The 13679-nt window shown below is 38.1% G+C and overlaps 2 protein-coding genes across 2 annotated transcripts; one reads left to right on the top strand and one right to left on the bottom strand.

Moving 5' to 3' along the window:
* The first annotated feature begins 261 nt into the window (after positions 1-261).
* On the top strand, positions 262-8834 carry pmelb (premelanosome protein b). The gene is made up of 12 exons (XM_073823240.1): positions 262-371; positions 1139-1252; positions 3008-3154; positions 3962-4102; positions 4180-4341; positions 4427-4792; positions 5890-6081; positions 6218-6358; positions 7656-7761; positions 7842-8047; positions 8138-8231; positions 8429-8834. Exons 1-12 carry the CDS (start codon positions 317-319, stop codon positions 8565-8567), a joined length of 1863 nt encoding a protein of 620 aa, XP_073679341.1. The 5' UTR covers positions 262-316; the 3' UTR covers positions 8568-8834.
* Positions 8835-9109: 275 nt separating this feature from the next.
* LOC141291071 (tubulin alpha-1B chain) lies at positions 9110-12641 on the bottom strand. The gene is made up of 4 exons (XM_073823241.1): positions 12484-12641; positions 10609-10831; positions 10383-10531; positions 9110-10294 (listed from the first exon to the last, which is right to left on the bottom strand). Exons 1-4 carry the CDS (start codon positions 12484-12486, stop codon positions 9314-9316), a joined length of 1356 nt encoding a protein of 451 aa, XP_073679342.1. The 5' UTR covers positions 12487-12641; the 3' UTR covers positions 9110-9313.
* Positions 12642-13679: the final 1038 nt, after the last annotated feature.

Below are 13679 nucleotides of genomic sequence, written 5' to 3' on the forward strand. Positions count from 1 at the left end.
ATTTTAATTATATAGTGTCATTAATAATTAATGGCATTTTAAACTGCTACATGCTACACTAGAATATGTTGCACATTTATGTGTGTGTGTGTGTGTGTGTGTGTGTGTGTGTGTGTGTGTGTGTGTGTGTGTGTGTGTGTGTGTGTGTGTGTGTGTGTGTGTGTGTGTGTGTGTGTGTGTGTGTGTTTGTGTGTGGGCGTGCCTGCATGGTCTTAAGTGATGGGAGGAGCTATTGAGCCCCAGATGTAGGACGTGACTATATAAAGAGCTATGTCTTCGAAGCTGAAATTCGTTAAGGTGCCAATAAAGTGAAACAATGAAGCTGCTTTCAAGAATATTGCTAGTGACCTGTTTGTCTGTTGCCTTAACAAGTAAGTAAACATTTCAATATTATTTATTTAGATATATTGTACAGCATCATATTCTTGTATATTGCATTTCCCTGGTTATATAATGGAATTATGTTGACCAGTGTTTATGTTTAGTGCAGGGTTCTTACCTGAATTGGAAAGAATAACTATAATAGTTAATTATTTTAGTTATAACCTGCACTGCTAAAATTCCTAAAGCCTACAGGCAGATTTAATGCTGCATGACAACGTCCTGATCTCCTTGACCGCCTTTTATTCGTTAAAAGTTCAGTAACAATGTGGCACACGAGAAAGTCTGGGAATTTTCCAAGATTGGTCACAATGTGTGTTAGCTAATCAGATCAAATAAAAACTAATAGATTGTATAACTTATAATACTTAAAAACTTATCATTTCTGTGTTGTCTTTGATACCCATAATCTGGTGCAGCACCCACTGTTTCATTCATAATTGTAACACTGCATTCGTATTTTGAGTTATGTGCTCTGAAAGCAAGTCCCGCCTTTATGCAGTAAAGCCCAAAGTGTGGTCACATAGACAGCTGACCATCACATGCACAGGATTTGGGGTAACACTGCAGAAAGTGTGCTTAATTTTTTTTATCCGGTCACATGCCCTGCCTCTCATTGGCTCAACTAAGTAGACTTTAAAGTTTGTGGCTTTTATTGTCAAATGAGAGTTAAAAGGCTTCCAGTGCCTTTACTCTCATATTATTGAGAGTATTCAGTATTCAGTTATGTATGTATTTATTTTTTTCTCTGCATTAGAACAAGTTGACAGAAGCAACTCGAAATCTAGATTCAGTCAATATCAGACATGGAATACAAAACGGTTCCCCATGTGGAAAGATGGAGACCCACGCTACAAAAACAGCTGGACAGGTAATAAAATGCAGTATTGAAAGAAAGAACTAGATTTTCTATATTGGATGTTTAGAAGTGTTTAAAAAAGCTGTTTTTGCGATGGAATTTGATGTGGACTCTTACTTTTTTTTTTTAACCTTTAACATCCATGGAAACTTTCAATTGCACAAAAGATTCTTTAGTTGAAAAATTTGCTTCACACTATGAAAAAATGTGACCCTGGACAACAAAACCAGTCATATGGGTCAATTCTTTGATAATTTGGAACCTGAATGTGCAAAAATCTAAATTTTAAGAAAATTCCCTTTAAAGTTGTCCAAATGAAGTTCTTAGCAATGCATATGCCTAATAGGGCTGCAACTAACGACTATTTTAATAGTCGACTAGTCACCGACTATTGAAACGATTAGTCGACTAATCGGATAATTATTCAATTTTTCTCAAATTTAGCATGAGATTGCTTTAATTATGTGGAAAATTATAGTAAATACAAGAAAGAAGGGGGTACTTCAATGAAAAATGCATATTTTATTGAACTTTGCTGCTGATAGGCCAATTCATACTAAAAGTAAATAAAAATGCCCTGTCTAAAACCATTTAGGCACAGTAATCGGTCAGTACAGACATAAATGCATAAATTAAGAAACTCTATAATCTTTTTAAAGGACAGGCACATTTGTTTTATAAGAAAAAATAAATTAAAATCAAGTAAACATTTTCTTCCTGTAAACCAGGGGCAGGCACATCAGCAGCAATAATACCGTAAACAAACATGTATCCAAAACAAAACGTATTGGCTTCCATGTTATTTAAATCTTACCGAGGCCAGCCAAACTCTGTTTCATTCAACTGTCCGACGTGCTTTCTCTTTAAATGTTCGTGCATCACAGAGGTGCTGCCGTGATGCACAAGGACTGCTTTACAAACCATGCAGGTAATCTTTTTATTCGCCGTAGCAGGCTAAAATGCTCCCAAACTTTACTCCTGTTTCATACATACTCAGTCTGCATTGCGTCTACAGTCCGTGTGCGTTACGTATGCGGTGCAGAAGCAGCACGGACTCGTTTTGCGCTCACACAGAACGCGTTTACAGTCCGTACATGGTGAACGTTGTAATCCGTTAACATGGGTGTGGAAAAAAAATACGCACTGCCGACGGAGTATGTGTGAAACGGGCGTGTTTTGGTACGCGCAGCTGCTGCATTCAGTGCATTGGACGCCGCCATTTCTGTATGTTATCGCTCAGCATAGAAGCTAATGCCTATGTGCGACTCTCGGCAGAGAGATGCCTCACTCGGTCGGAGAAAACATGTCTGGCGACAACATCGACAATGAAATTCATTGTCGACTATTTCTATTATCGATTTTTGTCGACAATGTCGACGAATCGTTGCAGCCCTAATGCCTAATCAAAAATTAAGTTTTGATATATTTACAGCAGGGTCATGAATGGTTCTTTTAAAAACCAATCACTGAAAGGTGTTATAGGTAATACAAAACTGAGGTTCTACAACTTAAAACTAAAGGTTCTTTATTTGCATCGATGGTTCTATGAAGAACCTTTAACAGCCATGAAAACTTTACATTGTACAAAAGTTTCTTTATGTGTGAAGATTGAAATGTTCTTCACACGTTCTTTTAAAATACTGTTCACTGAAAGGTTCTTTGAGGAACCCAAAATGGTTCTTCTATGGCATCACTGCAAAACCTATTTATTTGTGTGTAGATAAAAGCATCAGTACATTAAAAAATCATAAACGTACATTTCTACAGGTGGACAACTGAAGTTTGATGTGGGAAATGATGCACCCACCTTGACCGGTGCCAAAATCACTTTCACCATTGACATTGTGTTCCCTCACAACCAGAAGGTCTTGCCAGATGGACAAGTTGTTTGGGCAAAAAACTGCACAATCAGTGGTATGTTTCTTTCATCTTCAGTTCATACTATTTAGAAAAATGAAAATGTACACTAGCAGTCAAAAGTTTTTGAACAGTAAGATTCTGCAAAAACGGTACAATTTTGAAAAATTTTACTATTTAAATTAACTGTTTTCTGTTTGAATATATTTTAAAATGTAATTTGTTCCTGGGGTCAAAGATAATGGGGTCACAGGATCCTTCAGAAATCATTCTTTATTATCAGAAATAATGTATTATTATTATTATCAACAGTTAAAACAGTTGAGCTTTTTTTAAAGACTCTTTGATGAATAGAAATATCCAAAGATCAGCATTTATCTGAAATAAAAAGCTTTTGTAGCATTATACACTATACCATTCATTGGAGGGGGTATAGAAATTAATAATTAATACTTCTATTTAGAAAATATGCTTTAAATTGATCAAAAGTGATGATAAAGATATTTATAATGTTAAATTATTTTATTTCAGATAAATGCTGTTTTTCAAAGCTTTCTGTTCATCAAATAAACTCTACTCAGTTGTTTTCAACATAAAAATAATACAAATGTTTTTTGAGTAGCAAATCAGAATATTAGAATGATTTCTGAAGGATCATGTGACTGGAATAATGATGCTAGAAATTCAGCTTTGAAATCACAGGAATAAATTACATTTTAAAATTTATTCAAACAAAACACTTTTACTTTTGGATCAAATAAACGCAGACTTGGTGAGCAGAAGAGACTAGAATGTTTTGACTGGAAGTGTACATTCTGCAGTTTAGCTGTATCAATCTTAAAAGTGGCAACTTTTCTAATTTAGGCACACAATTCCACGAGGGTGAGCCTGTCTATCCCGAGGAGAACTCTGCTGATGAATGGAGCGCTGTGTTCCCGCATGCTCCTCTCCTTTCTAAACAAGGAGACAAGCAACCTCCCTATGTGTTTGTATGGAAAACCTGGGGTAAGAAAAGAAGCACTTACTGTTCTGTGATGCACAGTCATCTAATCTTCCTGACAATCCTCTGTTGTGTCTGACAGGAAAATACTGGCAGGTGTGCGATAGCCCTTCCTCATCACTGACCATCGGCACTGATGACGTTCCTCTTGGCTCTTACATGATGGATGTTGTCATTTATCACTACAGGCAAAAAGACAAATTCATCCCTATTGGATATGCATCCACACAGTTCAGTATCACTGGTAAGCATAACGTAATGTTGATCCTTTAAGAACCAGTGGTTTTACGGTTTAACTGATGCAATATATTTAATCCCTGTGATTCCAGACCAGATTCCCTTTGCGGTTTCCCTGACGCAGGTGAATGACAAAGATGAAGGCGATCAGAAATTCATTCAGAACAGAGCAGTGGCCTTCAGCGTCACCCTTCACGACCCCAGTCAATACTTAAGCAAATCAGATGTGATTTTTAACTGGAACTTCGGGGATGGCAGTGGCACTGTAATCTCCAGGGAACTCACTGTCACACATACTTACATCGCAGCTGGTTCTTTCAAGCCCCAAGTTATTGTACAAGCAGCTATTCCAGATTCATCTTGTGCCACTCCACCAATCCTTCCAACTGAGGCTCATCCCACCATCAACACCCTCACCTCTGAGAGCCCCATCCGTCCTACTGAACACATCACTGCAGGTGCATTGACTTGTACTTACCCTCTTGTCATCCAAGATGTTCATGTCTTTCTTTCTTCAGTCGAAAAGAAATTGTTTTTTGAGGAAAACATTTCAGGATTTCTCTCCATATAATGGACTTCTATGGTGCCCCCGAGTTTGAACGTCAAAAATGCAGTTTCAAAGGGCTCTAAATTATCCCATAAGAAGGGTCTTATCTAGCGAAACGATCAGTTATTTAATAAAAAAATTCTATTTATATTCTTTTTAATCTCTACACAAAGTGCACAGAGCGTTTGAGGTTAAAAGGTATATAAATTGTCTTTCTTTTTAAGAAAATAACCGATCGTTTTGCTAGATAAGACCTTCTTTCCTCGGCTGTGATCGTTCAGAGCCATTTGAAGCTGCATTTTGGATGTTTGGATGTTTGGAGAGAAATCCTGAAATGTTTTCCTCAGAAAAAACATAATTTCCTTATGACTGAAGAAAGAAAGAAATGAACGTCTTCGATGACAAGGGGGTGAGTACATTAACTGTACATTTCTGTTCTGAAAGTGAACTACTCCTTTAAAATAGGTCCGAGTTCAGTCTTATGAATTAGTATAGTAAACTAACGTTAGTCCTCAGCTCTTAAGTATTTCACACAATGAGCTTCAACAACAGCTCGCGTTTTACAGCAAAATGTTAACTGGCAACTTACAGTCATACCCTAAACAAACTTTGCATTTACAATAAACATTGCTAATATTTTTCAGGATTAGTCACTTACATTTCGCGGCATCAGTCGACAGCAATCGGATCACGTCAATTTGCCAGTGAATCGTTCATTTCAACAGATCCGTCAAAAAGAAAATAATGATTCATTCATTGAACGTCTCGGGTTCGGAGCAGTTTGATTTGTTCGTTTCGAAATAATGAGGAAAGATATAGTTATTAAAATGTAGTTGTGTAAAAATAAAATATTCTTTAAAAGTTAATACATTAACTAAACGTTTCCATCACACAACATTTGCTTGTTTATCTATGCTTAAATTAGTGACATTGAAAATAAGCAGTGCTAGCCTAATTTCAGTCAGTGTAACAGTTAAAATATTTATCATTTACTTTATGATTCAACAGATCAAGCTACCAGTAAGTCTTCAGCTCCCATTCAGAAATCCACACCTGCATCTACAATGAAAACTATTCCACCCGCACCTACAAATGGAGTTCCAACAAGATCAAGCCTTGAGAAGGTCTTTGATCTTAGATCTGCATCTGAGATGTCTGCAACTTTGAATACTGCAACAAAGACAAAACTGAAGGCAACTGGTGAGTTGCAGTTAGAAATATTTAAAAATTTCAGTTAATATAATTTAATTATGTAAATTTACATAATAGTGTTTATAATGTATAATAATAAAAAATAATATATTAATATAAATTTGAACACAAATTTTCAAAACAGCTGCTGACATGGAAGCGAAAATCAAAGAAGACCATATTGAAAACCAGGCCCATGTATCCATAATAAAGCGTCAGGCTCCAAACACAAATGACTGTGTGATCTACCGCTATGGATCCTTCTCAACTGATATTGAGATTATTGGTGAGATTCCTTCCTTGAGCAGTACTGCGTTTTTACAGTTGAAGTCAAAAGTTTACATACACCTTGCAGAATCTGCAAAATGTTAATTATTTTAATAAAATAAGAGGGATCATACAAACTACATGTTATTTTTTATTTAGTACTGACCTGAATATGATATTTCACATAAAAGACATTTACATATAGTCCAAGAGAAAATAATAGTTAAATTTATTTAAAAAAAATTACCCTGTTCAAAAGTTTACATACACTTGATTCTTGATACTCTGTTATTACCTGAGTGATCCACAGCTGTGTGTGTTTTTTTTTTTTTTTTTTTTTTTTTTTGTGATAGTTGTACATAAGTCCCTTGTTTGTCCTGAACAGTTAAAATGCCTGTTGTTCTTCAGGTACCACAAATCCTTTGTATTTGGACCCTTTCCAACAATGACTATGATTTTGAGATCCATCTTTTCACACTGAGGACAACTGAGGGACTCATATGCAACTATTACAGAAAGTTCAAACGCTCACTGATGCTTCAGAAGGAAAAACCATGCATTAAGAGCCAGGAGTGTAAACTTTTGAACAGAATGAAGTTGTGTACATTTTTCTTATTCTTATTTTTTTTATTAGAATCATATTTTTTTTCATTAAGTACTGCCCTTCAGAAGCTACAGAAGATACTTGCATTTTCCCAGGAGACAAAATAAGTTAAATTTACCCTGATCTTCAAATTTAATAAGTTTTCACCCCCTGGCTCTTATTGAATCGTGTTTCTTTCTGAAGCATCAGTGAGTGTTTGAACCTTCTGTAATAGCTGCATATGAGTCCCTCAGTTGTCCTCAGTGTGAAAAGATGCATCTCAAATCATACAGTCATTGTTGGAAAGGTTTAAATACACAAAAATGTTGAAAAACCAAAGAATTTGAAGGATTTTTCTGAAGAACAGCAGGCAGTTTAACTGTTCAGGACAAACAAGGGACTCAAGTACAAGTATTACTAAACAAAACAACACATTTCATGGATCATTTAGGTAACAACACAGTTTTAAGAATCAAGTGTATGTAAACTTTTGAACTGTGTCATTTTTATAAATGCAACTAGTATTGTCTCTTGTGCACTATATGTAAATGTAAACCAAATTGTAAAACTTATTCATGTCAGTACTAAATAAAAAAAGAACATTTATTTTGTATGATCCCTCTTAATTTGGTGAAATAATTAGCATTTTGCAGATTCTGCAAGGTATATGTAAACTTTTGACTTCAACTGTTTGTGTCGTGTATTGAAGAGTAAAGTAAGTTTGTGTTCTCAGAGGGCATTGAGAGTGTGCAGATCATCCAGGTGGCTGTAGCTGATGGTTTTTTGCTAACAGAGATGGAGCAGAGTGCTGTTGATTTCACTGTTTCCTGCCAAGGAAGGTGAGATCTGGCAAAACATGTAGCTGGAACCACAAAATCCTGCCTGATGGAGCATTCACAACCTTACCTCTTCTTTCTAGCCTCCCCACTGAAGTGTGCACTGTAGTGTCAGATGCAGACTGCCATGTGCCAGTTACGACCATCTGCAATGCTGTGAACCCCTCCTCAGACTGCCAACTCATCCTTCGACACTTCTTCAACGACACTGGGATCTTCTGTGTCAATGTGTCCATGATGAATGATGACAGTCTGGCTGTCACAAATGCCAGGGTTAATATTAACATAGGTGAGTTCATCTATTTACTATTGATACATTAAGCAGGGTGCTCCGAAATAATAGCAGTGCTGTTTATTCATCTTACATGTCTTTATTTAGCAAGTTCCAGGTTGACATCTGCAGGTGCCGCTGCCCTTTTATTGGGCATCCTGACTGTCGTATCAGCAATGGGTGCTGTGGCTTTTGCATATAAGTAAGTCATTCCAGCATAGCAAAATATCCATGCACTGATTTATTCATTTAGCATGAATTATTCATGAATCATTATTATTTTTTCAACCTGCTGCTCTAGATTTCCCAAAACTTTAATCAGTAAGCAAATTAGTGTGAACATTAACTGGTAAAACTGGTTGGAAAACACTAACTGGCCTTGTTTTTCAACCTTTCTAGACGTCTCAAAGGGTATCAAAGGCTGACTGAGGATCCTGCTGCATGCCAATCTAAAGACGCTGGCGGGAGCTCAATGCCAGTGCTCTTCTGGGGCCTGATGAACCAGCAGACAGCAGATCAGAAAAAAGGAGTAGTGTGAATTCTGTTTAAAAAAGTAATGTTACATTACCAGTATTTTGAATAGCGTATTCTTTTATACACATTTGACCCCAAATCCTTTTTCTACAAAGGATAATTTTGTACTTTAAATTCAAATAAGATAAATTTTTGGTCAACAAGAATTTTTTTAAGCAATTGAATAAAATATCACAAAAGCTGCTATTACTTTCAGGCCTTTTATCTTAGACATTATTGTCAGATTTCTGGATTATAAAAATAAATCCAATTAAGGCTTTTTACTACAAGACCTTTTTGATACCATGACCTGTCATTTCACTGCTGTAACTCATTTGTGCCTCCCTAAAAACCTAGAATGGCCTTAATACCAACTTCTGAGTGAGTACTAATCTACTTTTCCTTCATCCAAAGTGGTTGGAAGCTAAACCTGTCAAAGGCCATCAGTTGACCTGTGGAAACTGGTTAGTAAGCAGATTACTTCTCTTGAATGCCTGGAATGTCTTAAAACCGTCAGCTTATGTTAACATCCGCAAGAAAGATTGTTAAGAACTGCACGCAGACAGATTTATTTAACATCACCATCAATTTATTCAGTCAAAATTTGGCAATCAATTTCCACAAATAATAATCATACTGGCCATAACAATACAACAACAGATCAAGAATGTGTCTGTAACATTTAGGAGCAGACTTTACACTTGATACCTCATGTATATCGTGTGTAAATTACCAGTCTACTGTTTTAATTTCAGACATTTAGTGAGTATTTTAATACTCCTCTCCCTCTTCTTCTCCTTCACCCTCAATGGAGTCGACACCGACCTCCTCGTAATCTTTCTCCAGGGCAGCCATGTCCTCTCTGGCCTCTGAGAACTCGCCCTCCTCCATACCCTCACCCACATACCAGTGCACAAAGGCGCGCTTGGCGTACATCAGATCGAACTTATGATCGAGACGAGCCCAGGCCTCAGCAATAGCTGTGGTGTTGCTCAGCATGCACACGGCCCTCTGCACTTTAGCCAGATCACCACCTGGAACCACAGTGGGAGGCTGGTAGTTGATGCCGACCTTGAAACCAGTGGGACACCAGTCCACAAACTGGATGGTGCGCTTGGTCTTGATGGTGGCGATTGCGGCGTTCACATCTTTGGGCACCACATCACCACGGTACAACAGGCAGCAAGCCATGTACTTGCCGTGACGTGGGTCGCATTTCACCATCTGATTGGCCGGCTCAAAGCAAGCATTAGTGATTTCAGCCACAGAGAGCTGCTCATGGTAAGCCTTCTCTGCAGAGATCACTGGGGCATAGGTAGCCAATGGGAAGTGGATACGAGGATAGGGCACCAAGTTGGTCTGGAACTCTGTCAGATCGACATTGAGGGCACCATCAAACCTGAGGGAGGCTGTGATGGAGGACACGATCTGACTGATCAGCCTGTTGAGGTTGGTGTAGGTAGGACGCTCGATGTCGAGGTTCCTGCGGCAAATATCGTAAATGGCCTCATTGTCTACCATGAAGGCGCAGTCGGAGTGCTCTAGGGTGGTGTGGGTGGTCAGGATGGAGTTGTAAGGCTCTACAACAGCGGTGGAGACCTGAGGAGCGGGGTAGATGGAGAACTCCAGCTTGGACTTCTTGCCATAGTCCACAGACAGACGCTCCATCAGCAGAGAGGTGAAGCCAGAACCGGTTCCACCACCAAAGCTGTGGAACACCAGGAAACCCTGGAGACCTGTGCACTGGTCAGCCTACGGTTGAGAAAGAGAAACAGTTTGGTTATTAACCCAACATAATATATAATTCATTTTAAGGATGTATTTATTTACAACTGCCTACCAGTTTGCGAATCCTGTCCAGCACCAGGTCAATGATTTCCTTTCCAATAGTGTAGTGACCACGGGCGTAGTTATTGGCAGCATCTTCCTTTCCAGTGATGAGCTGCTCAGGGTGGAACAGCTGACGGTATGTCCCAGTGCGCACCTCATCTGGAAACACAGGTCTATGTTTAGAAAACGGAAATAAATAAATACAAAATAGCTCAAATTAGGTCCCATCCTCTTACCAATGACAGTGGGCTCCAGATCTACAAACACAGCTCTGGGGACGTGCTTTCCAGCTCCAGTTTCACTGAAGAAGGTGTTGAAGGAATCATCACCTCCTCCAATGGTTTTGTCACTGGGCATCTGCCCATCCGGCTGGATGCCGTGCTCAAGACAATACAGTTCCCAGCAGGCATTGCCGATCTGGACTCCAGCCTGACCAACGTGGATAGAGATGCACTCACGCTGTGGAAAGAAATGGGAAAATTAAATCAAAACCTTTTTATTGGATTGCTAGCTCTCAAAACATACAGAGTTGACATTTGCATTTGTTTAATATTTTGGGTACAACAAAAATGCATGACTGACATTTCATCAGAAATGTACCATAAACGTCTTCCGTTGGAATCATGAATGCACTGTGAACACCTGCTTAATTATATTTATTTTAAGGACAGACATGCAAGAAGTGAACTGGCATGATAAGGACTTAGTAGGTTACCAAAAAAGAACAAAGAACGCAGTCAGTTCTCTTTATTCAATGGGAATGAGGCAGCAGAATGGGAACAAGGCAGATGCCCCACCCACATAGAACAGGCTTGCCAGACCGTGTCTGACTACCGTCGAAAGAGAACAATAAAAATGTTGACAGAAATCCACCTTTTCCCATTTATGCCATCTTAAAGGTCTACAATAGAGTATGGATTTCAATAAAGGAACAGCCTTTATTTTAAAGAGGCTTTTATAAGCAGCAACTGAATTTTCTCAAGGACTTAACACGCTATTTGAAAGGGAATCCAGAATGTTCCTTAATGAATATGGGTTTTAAAAAAAATACCATTTTTCTTAACATCTCAAATATTCAGTTGCACTGTTACATTTCTTATTTTTTTAAATAGACAGCTCCTATGAATTTAATAAGAAACAACCTTAGCAAATTAATAAAATGCATAAAAGCATTTAATGTAAAATCTCAATGGAGATAATAACAGCTGTGGAACAGAACAGGAATAGAAATCCAGTCATCTGCTGCACAGGCTAGATATGAGCTTCTGCAGACAGCTGCAGTCCCCACCCAGTTTACTCCTCATGCGGATGGAGGAGGGGTGGATGCAAATTTCAAGAAAATTCTGTCATCTCTGATGACAAAGAGCTTGTGAAAAAATAAATAAATAAATACAATCATTCCATTTGTGCATTTTTGTTAATATATTAAGTCAGATTTATTAACTATGATATATTGTGATTTTTAATTACGCTGCAATTTTTTCAATAAAAATCTGTGTTATATTATCCTATCGCGTAGGCAATAATTGCGGTAAAGATAATGCATACTATTGTGGCTATAATTTCAATGCATATGTCAAAAATAATTCCATCATGTAAGGCTTTAGAGATGCACCCTCAAAACAGGTGCACTACTAAATGTCATTTACATGAGACGTTTCAGTATTTAATCATGTGCTTGATCAAAACTGATGATCATATTTAGGAAAGCATTTGACAAATAACGCGTAATTTCGCACATATTCCGAAGGCACCGTTATGGATGAATGAATGAATGAATTGATGGATGGATGAATGTAATCCTGTAGGCGTTTCCAAAGGCAATAATATAAGCTCAATGCATGTACGACGAATAATATTTTTAAGTGTGTCATTCTTTGCATTACAATACTGAAGATTATTTGTAAAAAAAAAAAAAAATCAATTCGTTTCAATGTCGCGATCTCTGCCTCCATTTTAAGCAAAGGGCGCTTGGTGAATGACAAAGAAAAGCCGCTTGAGCTGCTTTGAAAAAATAACAGACGAGGATTAAACGACACTTACATTTGTAGCCGAAAACCTTTTGCGCGTGGTTATTTGAAAGAAAAAGAAAAAAAAATGCTATTACTCACCATTGTTCTGGTGGGGATGGAGCGATGAAGCGAATATCAGCAGCCAGGAAATTTCTTTATTGTTGGGAGTATACTGTGAGTACACTGTCCAAGATTGAGGCAGTCAGTGAGGATGAAAAGGAGGGGCTAGAAAGAGCGTGACGTCGAAACGAGGAAGAGAGATTAAAACGCAGCCGGTAGTGACCGATATAAATCAGTTCAATGCCCATCTGATATTTCTTAACTGACATTTGTCGTTTTGGTATTCGTCCCAGATTGTGGTGGAGATTGAAAGCTGTTATCATCCATTAGGTTTGTACACGTTTCCCTCCAATAACACCTCCTCAAGCAAATCAATGCGTTTTTGTTATCCTGGACCACAAAACCAGTCATAAGGGTCAATTGAGATTTACACATCACCTGAAAGCTGAATAAATGATTTTCATTATTAGGATAGGACAATATTTGGCCGAGATACAACTGAACCCTGAAAAAAACAGCATATGCTGGTTAGGTATGTTTTGGTGCTGGGATGCTGGTTTTAGCTGGTTTATGCTGGTCATGTTGCTGGTCAAAGACCAGCATAAACCAGCAAAGGACCAGCATAAACCAGTTAAAACCAGCATCCCAGCACCAAAACATACCTAACCAGCATATGCTGTTTTTTTCAGCAGGGAAAATATCTGAGGGTGCAAAAAATCTAAATGTTGAGAAAATCACCTTTACATTTGTCCTAATGAAGTTCTTAGCAATTAGCACATTTACATTACATTTACATTTATTCGTTTAGCAGACGCTTTTATCCAAAGCGACTTACAATTGGGAATACAACAAGTGATTCATCCTAAGGAGGCAGATCAACATAGGAAGTGCTCAAAAATACCGTATGACAGGCGTTGTTAGATGAGTACGGGCTAGAAAGGGAAGATCAGAAAAGAGAGGAATTTTTTTTTTTTTTTTTTTTTTTTTATTGAGTCAGATAGTGTCGAAAAAGATGGGTTTTCAGCAGTCGCTTGAAGACAGTAATGGAGTCTGCGTTCCCGGATGGGGGTGGGAAGATCATTCCACCAGGCAGGGACGTTGAAGGAGAATGTTTTGGAAAGTGATTTCGTGCCTCTCTGTGGTGGTACAAAAAGGCGTCTTTCACTAGAGGATCTCAGACTTCTGGAGGGAGTGTAGATGCGTAGTAGTGAATGGAGGTAGGCAGGTGATGAGCC

This window comes from Garra rufa, chromosome 18 (assembly GCF_049309525.1).
Source record: "Garra rufa chromosome 18, GarRuf1.0, whole genome shotgun sequence".
Lineage (NCBI taxonomy): Eukaryota > Metazoa > Chordata > Actinopteri > Cypriniformes > Cyprinidae > Garra > Garra rufa.

Bases quoted from the DNA above. Each gene is read 5' to 3' on its own strand.
- pmelb (XM_073823240.1), top strand. From the start codon at position 317: ATGAAGCTGCTTTCAAGAATATTGCTAGTGACCTGTTTGTCTGTTGCC. The intron at 7,762-7,841 runs GTGAGATCTGGC...TCTTCTTTCTAG, and splicing joins ACTGTTTCCTGCCAAGGAAG to CCTCCCCACTGAAGTGTGCA. The intron at 8,048-8,137 runs GTGAGTTCATCT...GTCTTTATTTAG, and splicing joins CAGGGTTAATATTAACATAG to CAAGTTCCAGGTTGACATCT.
- LOC141291071 (XM_073823241.1), bottom strand. The intron at 10,532-10,608 runs GTAAGAGGATGG...CTGTGTTTCCAG, and splicing joins TCTGGAGCCCACTGTCATTG to ATGAGGTGCGCACTGGGACA. The intron at 10,295-10,382 runs GTAGGCAGTTGT...TCTCAACCGTAG, and splicing joins TGGACAGGATTCGCAAACTG to GCTGACCAGTGCACAGGTCT.